Here is a 19,961-nt window from a genome sequence, read left to right on the forward strand (position 1 = left end):
CACACACACACACACACACACACACACACACACACACACACACACACACACACGGTGAAGGCAGACTACACTGAAGAGGTTTGAACAATGAGCTTTGGTATTTCTCACAGTGCTTCTAAATGACTCTCTGAACTATGAAACCTCTCCACTGTCTCCGGCTCAGACGCCGATCTGTTGATTTTTATCCTCGCCTCTTTAACAAACCTCCATCTAGGTATTAATGACTAAATGTCAACTTTTTTGCTACTTTTTAAATCATTTTGATCATACTTGCATGTTGTTATTCTTATGGCACAGCCCAGTAGTAACATGAGGAAATGATGTGGAAATTAAAAGGAAGTAGCTGCTAGATATCAAATTATAAGTAAGTAATAGCTTAGTATCAACTGTAGTTTTTAGCTGAGTAATATTGGACTGAAACTTACATAATGTGATAATAACTAGGAGTGATAATGTGAAAAAATGTAGCAATACCATCAGGCAGAAACAGTGTGAGCAATAAAAATCATCATTTCTGTGTAGTATTTAGAAATAAACATTCTTAATATAGCAACAATGTGATTGTATTATTACCTTATAATAAAACACTAATATAGATTAATGTTTTCACTAGTTATAACACTATACTACAATGAAGAAATTAATCCCCATTTCCTAAAATCTCTCCTTTGTTTAAAGGTAATGTCATTATCATTTGCTGCTACTGCTTATTAACTGGAAACATTGTTTTTTTATGTGATAACCATAAATAAGAGCTACAAAGTACAAATATATATCTGTTTCTAATATATTATGTATGTATACACAATAAGGTGGCACTATTGTGTGACATATGTTGAAAGTTTCCATTAACAAAGTCATCACTTTGTTAAATGAGTCTTTTATCTTCTTGATTAGTCATGAAATAAAAAACCTGCACTCGGCTAAGAAACTTGTGTGTTTCCTTTTGAGCTTGTGAAAATGGGGACAGTGTAAACAACAATAAACAATTAATGGGATATTTTCATTTGTTGGTATTCTGACAGCTCTTGTGGCTTCATATGGGGTACGGATGTCAGCAGCCGTTAGCCTGAGTGCTTCATCTATTGGCTAATGCTAAGTAAGCTATAGAGGCACTTGGCTTCTTTAAAACGAGCTCTAGATCTGAACAAGTAGACAAAAATAGGAAGAACGGTGGGTTAAGCCATATTTAAATGTAGAGGACAAGCTTGAACTGAAGGATGCAGAAGATTAACAATAAAGAGCCATTTAAAGAAGAAGAAGAAGAATCACACTGAGGGAGGACAAAGTGCTGCTATTTCTATTCTGTCACATCAAAAATAGAGAGCAAACTGACTGGAAACAAGCTGCAGCCGCCTACAGAAATCCCTTCTACAGAGCCGACTAATGAATACACACACTAATGCAACATTAAACCCAATCAGACAAAGATCCCCGGCTCTCTTCGGTGGTTCCTGTTACTTCGGAGAAAGAGCCATAGGATGACAGACCCACAGGAAGAGAGAGAGAGCGTGAGCTAAACCGCTTTCACACAGAAGTTGAACCAAGGACAACATGTTACCTTTCTGTAGCTCATTTCACTTTTCCCAACTGAACCAGTTATTGTTTAAAAAGCATAAAATATTAGAGTACACTGGAAACTCAAACATTTTAACAGACACAGAACAACTATGGACAAAACTTTGAGTGCTGTATGATGTCAAGCATTTTAGCTAACTTTTAAGCTAATATTGACTCTTTTCCATGAATCCTCACCCAACAACAGAAACAGAGAAACAATAGAAATCAGTACAGTGAAGTTTATTTTTAAATACTGGTTTCTTAATCTGCAAAACTGGTCAAGATAATCAAAGATAACCAGTTTACTTTTAACTTAAACAGGGAAAAAATGTCAGAGAAACTCTAAATATTTAAATTTAGATTAAATAGCTCAATATTTTTACCTAAACTCTTTTTATATTAAAAAAAAACTTTGTTATTTATTATATTACAGTTTCACATTTCTAAATCTTATTCTTTTTACTTACTTTATTATTTAGATTAGTTTTTATAGCAATAACAAATGGACCCATAACATTGCAATCAGGAAGCTACAGCTTAAAGGTGACATGAAGTCTATAAATACTCTTTAAAATACCAACCTCTTCCTCAGCGAAGAAAAAACCCCAGCAAGGACTTGGCATTGTTTCATTTACAGGTTTGTCATGGTTTAATAATTTTCTTGGAAGTTTCCTGGAAATTACTCTATTGGTACCAGTTATGGGTGTAATGGAAAACATGCGAACAGTGATTCCTGTTATATTACCTTTCAGCAATCATTATCATCACAATGATCTTCAGTTCTCTCTTATGTTGCTGATTTACTCTGACAAAACCATGAGCATGTATTCCCCAGTAAAAGCTATAATATTTCCATTAAGTCTTTTTACCGAACACTGTGTTGCGCGAAAACTTTAATTTCAACATTCAGCTGAAAAATTAACCTTTGAAAGAAATAACTGAACCATGCTCTTGCAAGGCTTGGATGCCTTATAAGTCACTGTTTCTGTGTGTTAATAAGTGAGCGAGTGACAGATACGGATATTAGCAGTGCTCTGTAGAGGATTGCAGGACAACTGCAAGGCATAATAATGTTGGGGGGTTGGGTTTTTTGTTAAAATTTAGGTGAAATCATGGGTCTGTAACAGACTCTGTGAGTGGCTGCTAATAGAGAAAAGCCATAGGCACAAACACAAACTCCATCAGCATGGCTGATTAAAGTGACAGGAAGCCATAGTGCAAACTCATTATCCATTAAATGTAGGCTAATGAAGTTAAATAGCTAAAGGGAGAGAGATAGAGTAAAACAGTTTGTGTTGTATCTGTTGGGTTTCTCAGATTTTTATGCAGTACAATATGTGGTTTAAGTATAATATTACAGAAGATTAAATGCATATTGATATCAAAATCAGGCCTGATATCAAAATCAGGGAGTTTTGGAGATTTGCAAAGCGTATTTATTGCTGCGGTTAGTGTTTTAACACCAACTTCAATTTTATGAAGCCAACAAATCAAATATAATGTTTTCTTTTCTTTTCATATTTAGTTTTATTTTATTTATTGTTTTATTTGCTTATCAGAATTGTTTGTGGTTGTCCCAAAGTTATGAATGCTACTATTTAAAGTAGCACATATTTTCTTAATAAAATCTGAGTGAGTATTTTTAGCTAATCAGAATTAGCAGGTCAATAGTTTTATAGCTAAAGCTAGCTAATGTCCTTCTTTGATAATATTTTTTCTAGCATTAAGTAGAAGAAAAATTGAAAACATAGTGCATGAAGGAATAAAACGAAAAATGTTGGATATTAAAGGTTTTCTACGTGAGACGTTTTCAGCTAACCGGGATAAATAGATCTTGAATTTGTTAATCCTAGCTAACATTAGCATACTTTAGCTAATATCTAGCCAGTCTACTATAGGAGAGGAAACGTGAAAAGAATGATGATACGCAATTGAGGATGGTATATTTTATAAAATAAAAAGTGTTTATTTGACTAATGCAAACTTTTTTCTGTCTCTAACATTGATACATATATAGATGGGCAAATGAGTATATTTCAAATATCTTCACATTTAAATTGATCCATCCTTATAAGATGAAGTAAATGAGTACAGTGAGAACAAGGTGAATTGTGGTTTAAAATTGGAAACCTTTCAAAAAATCAGAACCATTTGAGTCTCAAACTCCTGAAAGGGTTATTAGTTCACCTGTTCAGCTTCTCTTTAATCAGCTATCTAATCGGCCAATCACATAGTAGCAACACAATGCACTAAGGCAACTGCTACCTGCTGATGCTCAAACCAGGCTTTAGAAAGGAGAAGAAAGATGATTTAAGTGACTTTGAAGATGTCGTGTCTGTTGGTGCCAAACGGGCTGGACTGAGTATTTGAGAAGCTGTTGAAATAGAGTTCAAACAGAAAATGTCTGAAAAAGATAAAATCCAGTGAACAGCAGTTCTCTGGGCAAAAATGCCTCGTTGATCTCAGAGATCAGAGGGTAACTGGCTTGACTACTTTGAGCTGATAGGAAGGTAAGAGTAACTGAAATAGCCTAACCACTTATCACAAAGTCTGAAACTTTGAAACAGATGAGCTACAGCAGCAGAAGACCACACAGGGTGCCACTTCAGGAAAGGAAACTGAAGCTACAACTAACACAAAATCACCAAAATTGCACAACATCAGAGTGGAAAAATCCTTCTGATGGGCCCGATTTCTGTTGCGGCATTCAGATGTTATAGTCAGGATTTGCTGTAAACAACATGAAAGCATGGATCCTGCCTTTTAGTTCGAGCTGTTGGTAGTGTTATAATGTAGGGGAGATACCTTATTCCTTCATAACAACTGAGCATTGTTTGAATTCCACAACACAACTGAGGTTGAAACAGAAACTGAAGATCTGACAGAAAATCTTAGTCATGACACCTTTTATCATTTTATAAAATAAGTTAGGAATTTTTACAAGGACGATTATGTAGTTATGCAGTACAAAGGGTTAATGTATTTGAAGCAGATATTCAAATATTCAAAACTTCCATCTAATTTCCATCGAAAAACAAATACTACTGCAACCATGTTTGGAGCTCTACACATTAGGGAAGAAGAAATTGTTTCTAAGGTTCCTATTTCTATTGTTTGCTCGACAGAAGTGGACACACAGGGAGGTCCAGAGTTTGCCCTTGAGGAGTCACCCAGTTTTCATTTACACCTGAACCGGTCCTTCTGGATGCCAACATGCATTCCAGCGCTGGGCTTCTTTCGTAGCCCTGCCTATTTAAGTCATCACCAGCACAGAAACAAGGAGCGATTACTACATATCAGATGGCGCTACCTGAAAATGCTGATGTCACTGATAGAGTGTACCTGTTCATTCAAATCAGTTAAACTTCCCTAAAAGACCTGATGAACAACTGGTTCATTGTTCACTCTAAAAAAAAAAATAAAAAATAAAAAATCCAAAACACAAGCCAAAAAAATAACCCAACCCCAAAACGGCAAAATTCTGCCTATAGTGCTGAAAACCTGCATGTTTCTTTCATTTATCCACATAAATATCATGTAGGACTGTTGCAACTGTTTTACCTCTTTGGTCAGCAAAATAACTGACAGTATTTCCCAAAGCATATATAGATGGATCATAGACTTGTGGTGGAGTATGTGTGAAGCTCAGCAAAGGAAAACACTGGATACTTGGGAGATCTTTTGCATTAAATGCTTCAAGTCGCTTAGATTAAAATCTCCATATCTTCTGGGATTCCTCCACCTTCTATTTAGACCTCTTATCTTGTGGGCTCCCCCACACCCCTGACTTAATCACATGCACCCTCACCTGCACAGGTGAGACCATTCTCGAAGATGTACTGGAAGCACAAATCACACCAGTTGCTCTCCCCTCCGGGTTCGAAGGCGTGTCCCTCTCCGGTCTCCTCCTTCACCCTGGGGTCCTTGTCCTCGGGGGAGAAAATGGTCTTCACATGTGGTTTGGATGCCTTCTTCCTCCCACGGGGTGGCCCCCCTTCGTGTCCCTCCATCCCGTTCCCAGAAGCTTCTGCCCCGTCTCTCCCCTCAGGTCCACAGTTCGACAGCTTTCTGTCGCTCCACATCCTCTCCAGACTGGACGGCTGAGGAGACGCCTGCCGCCGGACAGCCCTCACCACCGCCGCGCCCTTGTTGGCCTTGGAGATCCGCATCTTGGCGCCCGTCTGCGGCCACGTTCCCTCGTTCAGCGTGTCGTGGTGTTTGCTGACATGGACAGCCTGCAGGGCCAGCGAACAGTCATCTGTGACCGATGAGCGCGGGGGGGCGTATTTCCGAGCGTGATGTTTAATCATTACGCACACTTTTCATAGTCCGCCGCTGCGTGGAAGTGTATTCGCCAGAGTCACACAGGTGATGTCTTGTTATGTCTGACGATGACACCGTCGATAACGTGCTCGCAGTCGGAGAGCAGGTTGAGGCGGTCGGAGGTGTGCTGGAGAACGGGTTGGATCTCATTTCACTGGGAGACATGAAACACAGGCGCTCCAGGAAGGACTGCGTCCCAGACTTCGTTTACAGACGTGCAAATTTAAGCTTTCTTTCTCGTTATCATCACACATCTCCCTCCCAAGCAAGACCTAAACAACTTATCCAGTTTCTCCGGTTGGCCCTTTAATTCGTACCTGATAAAACTTGTTTTTGAACTGCCTGTTGCCTCCTCTGTCAGATAATTTTCTCCACAATGCAAACCAAATATGTCTGCAAGTACTCTGAGCGTAACCATTTAAAATCGGGGGAAATATAAACAAATCAATATAATGTGTGTCAAACTGCTGCTGCATCACTCTGTAGTCCCTCTTTTGACCACAGGATGGTGCCATTCCACTCAGTGAACAAAGATCAGGTGTCCGCAGGTAAAGGACAAAGAAAATGTTTATTGGCAGGGGAACATTGGTAAGATAGGGTCATATCAAAGGCCAGACATCTGGATTTTGTTTTTTGTTTAACTGAATACATAAAAAAACATAAAACATGTCCTGGACTTCTTTACTACACACTGAGTGGCTGAATCCCAACAACCATAACATTTTCATATATTCTAGCTTTAAAAAATAATCACACAACTCGTGCATGTAACTCTTGAACTGCAAACATGTTTTCTTTCTTTAGCAATTTTTTTGCTAAGATTTATTAAAACTAGCTGCCCTGGGGCAGACTGACAGAAGCGAGGCTGCCATATCGCGCCATCGGCCCCTCTGGCCACCACCAGTAGGCGGTAGGTGAAGTGTCTTGCCCAAGGACACAACGACCGAGACTGTCCGAGCCGGGGCTCGAACCGGCAACCTTCCGATTACAAGACGAACTCCCAACTCTTGAGCCACGATCGCCCTTTGATGTTGTTTTAACTGAATTTCTTTGTAGCAGTTTAATTTTTTTTTCCTTCACATCCAGTGAGCAAAAGCCAGACTTTAGTAAAGCGTCCAATTTATAGAAGCTTGCTTCGACTGTCCGCAAGCCTGTTTCAAGTTCCTTATCTCATATTTGAGAAGTAGAAATCTTGATATGCCTTTATTTTGAGGTCATGGCTTTTGACATGAATATTAATAAAAGGCTTTTTTAAATTTATGGTCATTTGGGTTTTGGTGAACTATAAATATGCACATTAAAGTGACCAGGAAGCACTTAATACAAACAAAGACTGATTTTAATTAACCTGAGCTTTTTTTCCCCCCTCCATAGTCATATTCCCTTTACATACTGAAAATCTGTTACAGGGCACAGAAACAAACTTTCTTTGGCTGCTGCTTTTCCCCCGGATAAGCAGGGGCCTTTCTTCACATGTTTAACAGATATTTACTTCCATACAAAAACGCCACAGGGATCCGTGTCTCCTCCTGAGTTCTTTTTTTGTGTGCAAATATTAGAAACAATAGTAAACACTAGAAACACATGAATGCTTTGTCACTGCTGTTCAATTTGTTTGGGGGCTTTTTTGTTTTTTTAAGGGAAAAGTGCAAGTGCTTCATTATTCAACTTTTCATTTTTTAATTAAATGTGATGGTCCATGCAGATCACAAGCTCAACAAAGAAAAAAAAAAAAAAAAAAAAAAAGAGAAAAAAAAAATCAGTGCATAAGTTTGCAAAACATGTATGCATTTATACAAAATTTAAGACATGTAAAAAAAACAAAAAAGAAATATCTTATTTAAATCTCACTGAAACTTAAATATAAGAACTATTACATGATCTGTGAGAAATTGGCTCTGATGTTTTGCAGTCTGTAAACTCATTTTTATTCTCTGTACAGTTCCAAGATGTCCTGTTGTGCTGTTCATCGTTAGTGTTAGTAGCTCCTGAAGCTACAGTCCGTGCAGGTTTTGGCCAACAGGGGGAGCTGTGGAGCTTGTAAACCACGTCCCTTCTGCTTTCAGTCGACTTCCTCAGTCTCATCAAACGCTGCATCCTGCAAAATAAGCAGATACTTGAGTGTTTTTAAAACTTCAACAGGTCAAGCTAATGGCTTAATTAAGAAGGCTTTTGTTTTAAACGTACATATCCTCCTTGGTCCTGCACCCAGGATGAAAAGTTATTCTGTATGTATCGAGCGCCATGGTTCAGCAGGCGGTTTGTGGGCAACGTTTCCACAGCTGACAGACGAGTGGTGACCTGAAACAAGAAAAACAGATGTCTCCAGAGGTTAGCCAAGGCAGTCATGTGAAAATGAGTCAGCAGACCTGCACATGACTCCCAAAACTCAGCAAACAGGTGTCCCTCACACTGCCACACCTGCCCGAGTATACACCGACTCATTTCAAGTTTTTGGGGGTTTTTTTGTTTGTTTTTGGTTTTTTTTTTTTTTTAACTGTTTTATCCTGGAGTGAACCTGATTTATAAGTGAATAGTCTTCTTGCTCCTAGGTTTACTTACTGCTAACTAGGAACTGACCTGTTGATTTTTCAGGGCGTATATCACTTGTTCGTAGTCAGGATACCGATAAACGATATGTGATTGTTATTGAAACTACAGCAATTTGTGCTACCTGACCACAGCTCCTGCAGCTCACAGCCACTCTTATTTATGCCCGCCGTTAAGGCACAGGAAGCTGCTGTGGAGACAATATCTCCACGTAAGCGCTGATATAGGAGAAGTCTTCGAACAGTTCCAACATCTCCCTCTATATATCTGCATACCTGAGCATCTGTACTGCAATGTCATTAAAATGGCAGTAAAAACTGACAGGATCATACACTTTCACCTTTAACCCAGTTGCGGCGGCCAAATCAAGACGTGCATGTCCAGCCGCCTCGTCACACCAGCGACATGGAAAGCATAAAGGCCCCTTAGAGTTTCCTACTCTGGTAACTCCTCCAGCGTTAGTCTCATTAAGAGTCATAGTTTCACTGATAGCTTAAGCCGCTCTTACCTCACACATCACAGCCATCTGGGTTTTTTGAGACGCCTGCGGCCCTGGAGAGTTGGGCGAGGGGCTCCTGAGGCCCACTCGTATCAGGAAGGTGTTTATTAACTTCTTAAAGAAATCGTAATTCCAGAAGAGCTCTGCTGCTATGTTGGCATCTTTCAGCACCTGACAAGGCACACACACACACAGACAAAACAAAGAACGAAAAACAAATAAAGTTCAGTCACTAAAGATGAAAAAATAAAAAAAATAACACCAACAACAAAGTAATAATGACGTTTCTGATTTGGAGGAATGTGAACATATAATTTTTTTTAATTATATGTTCACAAATAACGGAAATATCTGTGACCTGCACGTGAGGATGCGTGAAAAACCAAAACCACTCAGCAGAAGCGCGATCACATGACACAAACTGGTGGTAAACTACTTCCTAAAGAAAGATATTCTGTTGTTTTCCACATCAGATCAAAGTTGTTTTTGTACCTTGCCGTCATATTTGTCTCCAGTTTCTCTCAGCAGCAGACCAATTATCTTCTCCACCTCATCTAAAAAGGAACAGAAGACCCGATTATCAGCAGCAACAACACAAGACAGACAACATTTAAGGGATTAAAGGCGCACAATTTTATCTATATATATGAAAAAACATTGCAATTGCTGATTGCTTTAATAAGGCACCAACTTCAGCTGCCATGATTACAAAGACGGAAAAAAAAACGTGTTGGGCATGTAAACAACGCTGAATCTAGACCCAGAACTTCGCAGTGCCTTCTATAAATGTCTGTCGTGTAAAACTAGTAAAACTTGTTTGGTGGCGTCTCGGCTATGAAAACGTGAAGGGGTATTACTGGTGGGCAAATTTTTTTTTACTGAGCCTGGAGAATCTGCTGCTGTTGGGGATCTTAAACTAAACTATTACAGCATTCATTTAGAACCGATTGTTCTCAGTGGGTAATCAGTTTCTACAAGCTAGAAAACGCTCTTCAGATTTTACTTTTCTACCAAATTAAGGTGGAAATGGACGCCTTATTAAAACACCATCTTTAAGTCATCCAATTACCCAAATATTGACTTAATGTCAGCTAAACTGGGCAAACTACAATGTGATGTGCAAACATTACACATGCATTACTCAGGGAACATCTGATCTGCCCTAGATGCATAAAGTGACCCAGCAGTCAGCCATCTGAACCCAGACGGGGCCCTTTTGTTTTGTTCTGCATGTTCCCCCTGTGCTTGGTTTGTTTCCTCCAGGAACTCCTGTTTGTTCTGTTACCAGAGAACCTGCTGGGTTAGTGCTGCCTGTCTTGACAGAGTTCACAGAAGAATTTAACTTCCTTCTCCTAAGGCTGCATACCATGTTTCTGTTGGCTCTCTAACAGGCACCGCCTCAAATGTTTTACTATTCCTTGGTAATTCTTTGGTTTTTCCTGTGAGAGCGTTCACATGCGTATTCTGTGTCACTCACCAGGTTATTTTTAATCCTTTTAAGAGATACAAATGAATCTTAAAAGAAGAAACTCACCATTTTCTGGGCAATCCGACTCTATATTTGGAGGAATTAATTGGATTTCATCAGCAAGCTCCATCAGTCTGCTCGCTACCTCACTCGCCTTCTCGTCCTCCTCCTCCTTTTCAGGCTCATCTGGAAAAATGGAACAAACATATCAAATCAGACCCTAAAAGGACGGTGTCACAGTAAGCGGTGGCTGATCGGCCGGGTAAAATATACGCCTGTATACGCTTGTGAAACAGGAAAAACGCAAGAAACCAATAAGTCTTATGGTTAAGTGAGTGATTCAGCCCAGTGGTCCTCAAACGTTTTCTGGCATATCCCGGTGACTTTACAAAGAAGCTCAAAACCTTTTAGGGAACTGCGATGACTCAAATAGTTGACTGACCTTATTTAACTGGGTGGAATATACAAGCACATTTACTGGGGTTAAAATGTCCCATTCATAAACTGATTTTTTTCATTGCTTTGCCACAAGAAAACCTGACTAACAAAAACATGTTAAAATTATTTCATAAGCTCTGTCTAACTTTTTGGCTCCGGCAGAAAAATCTGTCTATCAAAAACAAAAAAAGCAAGTTGAACTGAAATAAAGTAGAGCATTAAAGTATCGGGCAGCACTTTGTTACAGCATAGTTTCACTTTCTGGTCGTCCATGCTTTTACATTTCGAGAACCTCGAGTTGGTCTTATCTGTAATTATGAGCGTTTATGAGAAACTAAAACCTGTTTTCAGGTCAGTGTGAAACCAGCAGGATGTTCACCCGTCGCACTAAAAAGAAATAAAAAGGGCTGAGGTCCACAAAATTACCTTTGTAATATTTTTATGGCATGCTTTTGACAGTCGACTAAAAGACCACTTTTTAATTTTTTAAGACAAAACGTTCTGTAAAAAGTAAGTATTTGCTGGTGTTTTTGTCCTCTCGCACTTATAAAAGAACACTTTTTGAGAGTTTGGGACACTTAGTGTGACGTCTTCGACCTGGTATTGACTTTCACCCATTTCTAAACAAAACAAGAGGATCTTCTTCATTTTACCTGCCTCTACAGCACAAAAACTTTCTTCCAGTTTCCATAAAAACTTATAACGTTGTCAGATTTTTCCTGTGAACCTTACACCAATGTCAATGCCCCTCCTTATAATAAAAATCATGACAGCGTTGATAAAGTTGTCAATGATTAAGTTCCAGTCGGAGCTGGTACTTTTCCTGCCTTACTGTTTCAATAAAAATCCAACATGTTTAAGATTACCTCGGGTTTTTATCACTCTGCTGATTTAAGACTAAAACGTGTAACCTGGAGTCTTTGTCGGTGAGACGGTGCCGGATGTCAGTCTTCTAGTGTATTTCAGGCATCAGTTTCACAGTGAATGATTTTATTTGCATTTTATGATAGTGAACTAATATTTTATAAACAAAACTATGGTGCACATTAATCAGCGAGGCTAATTGTCGTGTTATCTAAGGCTACACCTTTATTCTCCTCACCTGTAGCAGGGAAACATCTGAATGAGACTTCATCAGCAGGCTCCGTTGGTTTCTGCTGCTGCTGTTCCTCCTCGTCTTCTTCATTCTTCGTCTGAGGCCTGGTGCAGCTGAAAATGCTCAACATGCGTTTTAATCTCCTCCCCTTCTTTCTGTTTTTCTTTTCTGTGAGCTTGTTCTCAGTCTGTGTTGGTGTCTTTAGTGGAGTTTTGACATGTCCATCTGAGTCATCCCCACCACTTTCCCTGACCGGGCTCCTCTGTGTGTTTGGTCGTCTCCTCGTCACGTAGGCCATTAGGACTCTGAACTCCACTGTGTCCTCCATGTTTTCCACGTTTGGGGTAGACTCGGGGTCGTGGTATGTACCAGTGGAGCGGCCACCAGGGCGGGGAATGGGGTCGTAGATTTCGATGTGTCCGTTTGTCATCTTGGCTTACTGTTACGAAAAAAGAAGAGTCAAACTGAGACCCAGCCATCATGTGAGTGGTAGTTTTCTTCATGGAAGTGGGGGTTTCCTGGAAAAATTACCCAAATAGCAAAAGAGATATCTGAACTATTTTCTAAGCATGGTTTTACTGTCTAAAGGCAGAAATGAAAGAAAATGCACTGGTTTCTTTTAAGTGAGGCAACAGAGACTTATTGTCTCAAGTATTAGCAAGACAATGATGCTTTCCTGAGAAATCACATCCCATTTTGAGCAAGGAAAATTCTTCCTTTAAGCATATATCATGTTATTTGTGACAAATGCATGACTCCGCTTGTTCGTGTTATTTTGCACAACCTGCCGGCTGTATAATTAATAAGTGTGCTCAGTGTTTCTGGCACATGACGTGTCTTTAATATTTAAGGTAATGACTGTGTAACACAGATTAAACTGAAATCTGTTCATTTTCCTGTTACTTTCATCCATTTAATGAACAAAAATATATTTTGTGCTCGACTAAAATAAACCCCGAATCCTTTAATCATACTTTCTTTGTTCACTTGCATCAATTTCATATTTTAAAATGTCAGATGTGGTCAAATTTACATCCTCAGTGATTAATCTCTCCAATTAAGGTTGCTGTAGTTTAGTCTAAAAAGTTTTAATCTTGCCTATTTCCAGTTTCTGTTTTTAGCTTAGCTGATTTGAGTCAGTCTCCAGAGCTTTCAGTTTAGATTTGGATAAGAAAAGTTTCGTTTCAGTTTCGTTTTTGTTAGTTTATAAAATATATTTAAATAAACGAATTCTGACTCGATTGTTTCAGTAAGTATTATAACATGAAGGGTCTTTGTCAGGGGAAGAATTTAAGAAGTTTAGATTAGATATTACAATTTAAAATAGACAAACACCTGGTTTCACTTTGTGAAGACAGGTGACTCAGTCGTCATCCGCACTCTGAAATAAATAAATAATACACGCCAAAGAGTCATCCGGCAATTTGACCAAACTGAACCATGACCTAAAAAAGTATTTCTACTTTAGTTGCTAAAAACGACTTTAACTCATAGTTTAGTTTTTAGCTTTAGTTAAACATAAAAAAATACATCTGACTACAAAAATATACAATAAAAAAGGTTTAAATTTTAAAATGAGAACACTGACACACTTGACTGGATAAATCACCCTGACGTGTTTAAATGTAGTCCAACTGGTACCTGTTAAATCCTCATGTCCAAACTGCGAACATCTGTAATATTCCTGTAATTAAAGTCAGCTTAATGTTAAAGTGTTGTTGTGTGGCTCCTCCTCTTGACTTCAGGACTTTGTCGAGGCGTGTCTCGGCAAACAGCTGATAGTTTCACCAAACTCAATGAAATACACCGGGAACTCCTGAAGCCACAACTAACCGTGATGCGCCGTGTTTCTTTGGGTCAAAGCCGTCAGAAATCCGTGTAAAGACGACCTAGCTAGCTAGCTACTCTACGTTAGCCATGAAAGAAAAACTTTATTGTATATCTTTTGACTTTGAAACTTTAGCCGGTGAAGTTGTGTAAAAGTAGCTGTAAACTCGAGCCGCCATTGTTTGACTGAGTTTAAGTGGCTGTAAATGTTAGACAACAACAACCCAACCGAGACTGCCCCTGAGTTTAACAACACGATAAAAAGAAGAAGAGTTAGAAAGTTAAACTTAATGTGTACTTTATGTGAGTAAAAACGACCTGTCAGCTACACGGAAGCACTTTTAAATACTTCAAGTAGTCCTAGAATACACAAAAACAGATATACTTACGGTCCGAGCGGTCAAACAGACGCTAAACGAAGGAAAACACTTGCCACACCAACTCGTATAGTCACTGAGAGAACTATGCGCCGGTCGGAGTCCACGAGCCTGTTTAAGTATGGCGACTTTGTCACGTGCTGACTGACGTGCTATGACGTAGCTCCAGCTACGACGAGACAAACCGAACAAACTTTTCTTCGGATTACATATCTCGTAAGACCTTTTTGGAGGGGGAATTAATTTATTTTCCAGCGGGGCGTAATTTTCGATTACAAGTAATTACATAAAAAATACACAAATAAACATTTTTAAATGCATGTGGTAAGGGTATATTCTTACCTGATTTTCTTTCGCACAGACAGAAGTGGTCTGTAAATGTCAGAAAACGGTGATTTCCGCAAACAGGCAGTAGTTAGCACAGTTGATCAAAGATAATCAATTATATGGAATAAATAAGACGACGTGCTTCGTAGGTATTATGACTCAGCAACCCTGTGTTCGACGCTGCCTGTGTTATCTTGTTTTTGTTGCACATTTTGCTGTCCTCTCGGCCAAATTTTCCTTGAAAATGTTTTTCAAGTCCGTATCTATAAATCACTTTGCCAGAAACTGCAAAGCGCAGCTTCTAGATTTCTGGATAAAAGTGGGTGATCACATTCCTGAGCACTTCTTTTTGACAGATCATCTGCACATTTTTCTCTGTTGTACATTTAATGAACAAAAAACGTATTTAATGCACGACAAAATAAACCCCCTAATCCTCTACTCACGTTTGTACACTTGCATCACTTTCATCTTTTGACAATGTCAGTGTGCATTTCACAACAACTATCCTCCGTGATTAATCGCTTAATAATTCCAACTAAACTTGCTGTTGTTTTTCCAAAAAAACCCCAAAATTCAATCTTGGGTAATTCCAAGTTTTTGTTTTTAGTTGAGTGGATTTCAGTCAGTTTCCAGAGCTTGCAGTTTAGTTTCTCATAGAAAGAAAGTTTAGTTTTAATTCGTTTATAAAAAAAAATTAAATTAAATTAAATTAAATGGACGAATACTGACTAGATGGTTTCAGTAGGGGTTATAATATGGAGGGTCTTTATCAGGGGAAGATCTTAAGAAGCTTATATCAACGATTAAAAATAAAAATAGTCAAACAAACACAGGCCAAGGGAGGACTTTATTTCTGCAGATACAATTCCCCCCTGGGCCTCCATGGTCCCCAGTGCACAGATTCGTTGCTAATATTACACCTTTTAATTAGGCAGAAAAAGAAGAACAAAAGTTGAACTGCTTTAAATTCCCATAAACTTCACATGCACATTCACATAGCACAAAATTTCAAGTTTATTTTTCCAGCACTTCAAGTTAGTCTCAGAGGAACACTAACCTCAATAGTAACCTCAATTTTGAAATACTGAGTTAAAATTTTGAGATATTTAAACTGAAATTTGATGTACAATTAGTGGAAGAAACAAGCGCCCATAATTGTCTATCCAATGTTTGGAATCATAAACTGGAAGTTTTCTTGTTCATTTATTTTTAACATCCTGTTATTACAGCAACAGGTTACCCTGCTAACCTCTAAATCTGCCTTCATGCTTGCTTAACTGCTGCAACATAAAGGTGAGAGTGACACCACTGTGCATAGAAACATTGATCTGAGCAGAAATGAAAGCTCAGACTAAAAGTAGTTGTGTCCACATTCCAGGAGCTCCATAGGCATGCCCTTACCAGACAGTCATCAAGCTCCACAATCAGCAGGTAAGGCAGGAAAACATCCCCAAGCTCCTGCACGTCACTGCAAGGAGAGCTTGAGTATAACGTTGCCAAGAAACCACGGTTTTATTTATAAGGAGCAAAGAATTTCACGCTTGTTTCCACTTGGGGTTTCTGTGTGTCACACGCCATTGTTTAGACAGCAGGTGTCCCAACAGTACTTTCCTTTTTTTTTTGTTTCCTAGGATCCAGATGTTCTTCTCATTTTTTTTCAAATTGCTGCTGAGCTCTCCAGGAGACCATCTTTAAAGTTTTTCTTTGTGCACAGAGGGCTTCTTTCATTTTCATTGTTTGTGGACTTTACGTGCCTCACTGAGTTCAGAAGAATTTCCTTTTGTAAAACCAAATAACACTTAGTCAGATAACAGACACCTTACCAAACAAACATTGGTAAGTTGTATCTGATAACTTGGCATATCTCAGCATGGCATGCAGTGTGTCCTTTACAAAGTTTGAAAGCAGACAAGTGGAGGACAAAGGAAGTGGGGTGTGGTGATTGTACACCATATGAAGAAATAAAAAATCCCACTGGGATAAACAAAACCTGAAAAATTAGTAATTGCTTAAGATTTGGACAGTTTGAAGTGTCTGCAGGATTCTTCATAATCATCTAACTTTCCTTTCAGTTACCAAATTATGTTTAGGTGATCTTAGGCCCATAAAAGCAATTAAAACAACACGAGGAAGACAAAGAAATCTGCGTTGGGTCAGTGAGTGACTCTGTGCCTACTGTGGGCATGTCTGTCTCGCTGTGACTGACTGGGGTCCGTGGAATTTGGATGGATTCTTGATGTAGGGAAGTAAAAGAATCGATTTCTGCATGAGCATTTCACACTGAAGAGAGTAAGTCTACATGATCGTGAGCTGGCTCTGACTGATGTTCATTGTGATTTGTGTTAAATTAAAAAGAGGAAGTATTTCACAAAGTATGCAACCAAATCTGGAGGTTTTTAAAGTTTAATCAATCAAATCAATCTCAGTTCTTAAAAGAAGGCCTTAAACTGCTCAGAAAATACTCCGTTTTTCGCTCAGAGAAGTTCTCCACATTCGTTCCCAGGTGTGAATCAGGGATATCTACATGTGGAATGTCTCATCCATGTGTCATTGGGGATTTTCTTTCTTCTTTATTAAACTGTAATATGGGTGAAGGTTCAAACAAGTTTATGACTCAGATATCAAACAGTAAAGAAAGGCGGGGCAGAATTTCTTCAAGTGGCTGCTTGTTGAATCCTGGGTTATGAATGTGAAACAGTCAGAGTGCTTCAAAGACACTTTTGTATCCACAACGGTGCAAAAATAAAATCATGATGAATAAAATTATTTCATATATAATCATGATGCACTTAAATCCACCTGCCTGGTGCTCCAAACAGACTAATGTTGGCTTAATGTTGTGCGTGAATGGGTGGATGACTGGATATGTAAAGCGCTTTGGGGTCCTTAGGGACTAGTAAAGCGCTATATAAATACAGGCCATTTACCATTTAAATTGGATTTTTTATGCTTTTTCTTATTCTGTGTCACTTTTAAACTTCATGATCATATTAAACATGGCTGGTTTTTAATATCCAAACAGAGGCTCCGGCTCCAGGCTTCTCTGTGACTCCTTTATCAAAGAGGCTTGTCACGGTGGTAACCCCTGACCTCTGAAGACTTTAGATTGCACAGTTGTTATCATTCTGCTGCATGGAAGAGCTGAAGATTTTTATCGAGAAAGTCCAGGAGGGAAAGGATTAACACACCAGGAAGGCATAAGGTTGGAGAGAAGGTTAGAGAAGTAAGGCTGGGATGGTGCAGAGGAGAGGCTGTGGATGAAGGTGGAGCTGCCAGGCAGGAGGAAAAGAGAAGAAAAACCTTAGAGAAGATTCTTGGATGTAGCGAATGCCACGCAGAGGGTTGGAGGAAGCAGGCGAAAGAAGAGCAGACCATCAAACAGGGATTTTTTTTCCTGTTTGACTGTTTATGGTAGAGTTTTGCAGGATATCAGATGGATGGAAAACAGAGGGGAGAATGTTGTCAGCAGACAGTTGTGGATGTTTCTGTGAGACTGTGCTAGAAATGGTCATTGGATTTCTTTTTTATGAAATGAGCTAAATGATAAAACAGCATGCACGGTGTCACGGTAGGAGAAGCTTAAGATGTACGAGTGGGGATAGACACTCCTTCCAGAGAGTTCAGAGAGCTTGTTTCCTTAATAAATTTGTTTTACCCTCAAAACCACCATCTGCCTGGTTTATCTGGTGAACCAGATTGGGGTGGCTGTAGCTCAGGAGGAAGAGCAGGTCAGCTGCTGATCGAAAGGTTGGCTCCAGCAGTTTGCATGCCAAATATCCTTGGGCATGATACTAACCCCGACTTGCTCTCCGATGCATCCATCGGCGTATGAATGATAGTTAGAAAGCACTCAAAGTATAGATTATACTGCGTATGTGAATGGGTGTGTATGGGTGAATGCGGCATGTTGTACAGAGTGCTTTGAGTACTCCAGGCGAGTAGAAAAGCGCTGTATAGGAATCAGTCCATTCACCATTTTACCCTGCCAGTAAATTACACAGCAGGTGAAGGACATTTCTGCTTCCAACTTCCCATCACCTTCCACGAGTCTCCATCCCACAAACACTGATATTTAATTCTGCCCTTTGCGACACAATGATAAGGAGGCCAGGTGCACCCTGAGGACGATCAGTTGACATTACAGATTAGACTTTTTATAGCTTTTATGGTCTTGTCATTAGAGTAGTTACGTCAGAGATTTAAGCACCTCCATGACTTTTCTATTCACTGCCACCATGAGGCTGTGAGTTCTTTTGGAGAAAAGCTTTGATATTAATTAGACGTGATTAGATATAAATTCCATTAAAAAACTCTATTTCCCCAGTTTTGGTGTCAGATTTGTACATTATGTGTCACCAGTATTTTATCCAGTGCTGTCTTACATTTAGCAAACATCAGCATATTTCAGCCTTTTTGAGTGTTGCTAACACATACCGAGTTACATATATGTGCTGCTTTTTTTTTGTCATGTAATCTTGAACTGAGGAGCCACATGTGAACTCCTTCGCATCTGCTGTTTGTTTTCAAATTTCTGCACTTGCCAGCATGACTTTGCAAAGATGTGTCTTCCTTAAAACAGCAGCTTGTTTTGACAAGTAACAGCTGGTGTTGAGGGGATTTCCCCGGCAACCGCTCAAACAGGAAATGAGGTCAGACACCAAGACAACAGCGTCACATCTTCTTTTACCAAATGACAAAATAAAAACAACAAACTTCAAGTAATCCCATCATCATCATCATCATCATCATCAGTAGCAGAAAAATAAAATACAAAAGCAAAAAAACAAAACCACGTGCCCAGCCTTAGAAGAAACTTTAGTATAAATCATTTAAAATGATAACAATTGAACAGTTTAAACATCAATAATGCCATTTTTTTATGCCATTACCAGAACAGAATCCCAGGGAGGTAAGAAAATAAAGGACATGCATAACCAACGCTGATGATAGACACAGTTTAATTCAAAGTCATGTTTCTACTAAATAGAAAGAGTGATAATAAGCCTGTGTGTGTGTGTGTGTGTGTGTGTGTGTGTGTGTGTTGGTGTGTGTGTGTGTGTGTGTGTGTTTGTGTGTGTGCTGCTTGGAACGAACGTAGCTTACATGAGCACAGTCACTTTCTGGAAATTATCAGTTTGTGGTTTTATTTTACACACATTTTGTCCGTTACGTAATCTGCTGAAATTCGGAGGAAGGCCACCGAGTTTGATATCTGGCTTGTGGAAGCCATCCTACAACAAGAAACCTCTGCAGAGAAAGAGAGCGAGACATCGGCTCTGGATGTTTAAAGTGTGGAAATTCTAAGAACATTCGAAGGGTTTAAACAACACAGCTCTGGAATAAACGAGTCTTTACTCATCATACGTTTTAACCCTTGGTAAAACAGGGCAGAGAGATCTGATCGATCTGATTGGTTGATAAGAGTGCAGTGAAAATAGACCCAAGCTGTATTCCTACTGCAAATGTTTTTACCGCTCTTAAATTTTCCATATA

At 39.1% G+C, this 19,961-nt stretch overlaps 2 protein-coding genes across 3 annotated transcripts in view; both read right to left on the reverse strand.

Moving 5' to 3' along the window:
- The window catches only part of rassf3 (Ras association domain family member 3), a 72,048-nt gene extending 65,259 nt beyond the window's left edge, over positions 1-6,789 (reverse strand). The window contains exon 1 of the mRNA XM_042225842.1: positions 5,369-6,789. Coding sequence (XP_042081776.1) covers positions 5,369-5,870 — 502 coding nt within the window. The 5' untranslated portion in view covers positions 5,871-6,789. The remainder of the gene's footprint in view (positions 1-5,368) is intronic.
- Positions 6,790-7,601: 812 nt separating this feature from the next.
- LOC102297928 (apoptosis facilitator Bcl-2-like protein 14) lies at positions 7,602-14,265 on the reverse strand. 2 transcript variants are annotated; one of them, XM_042225843.1, is made up of 7 exons: positions 13,270-14,144; positions 11,941-12,373; positions 10,467-10,586; positions 9,425-9,486; positions 8,942-9,103; positions 8,071-8,184; positions 7,602-7,981 (listed from the first exon to the last, which is right to left on the reverse strand). In XM_042225843.1, exons 2-7 carry the CDS (start codon positions 12,362-12,364, stop codon positions 7,946-7,948), a joined length of 918 nt encoding a protein of 305 aa, XP_042081777.1. In that variant the 5' UTR covers positions 12,365-12,373; positions 13,270-14,144; the 3' UTR covers positions 7,602-7,945. The 2 variants fall into 2 exon arrangements, with proteins under 2 accessions (XP_042081777.1, XP_005934324.1); XM_005934262.3 differs by lacking the exon at positions 13,270-14,144 and adding an exon at positions 14,151-14,265 and having other exon boundaries at positions 7,604-7,981.
- Between the last annotated feature and the right edge of the window lie 5,696 nt (positions 14,266-19,961).

This window comes from Haplochromis burtoni, unplaced genomic scaffold (genome assembly GCF_018398535.1).
Source record: "Haplochromis burtoni strain Fernald_Lab_line unplaced genomic scaffold, NCSU_Asbu1 Contig_184, whole genome shotgun sequence".
Classification (NCBI taxonomy): Eukaryota; Metazoa; Chordata; class Actinopteri; order Cichliformes; family Cichlidae; genus Haplochromis; species Haplochromis burtoni.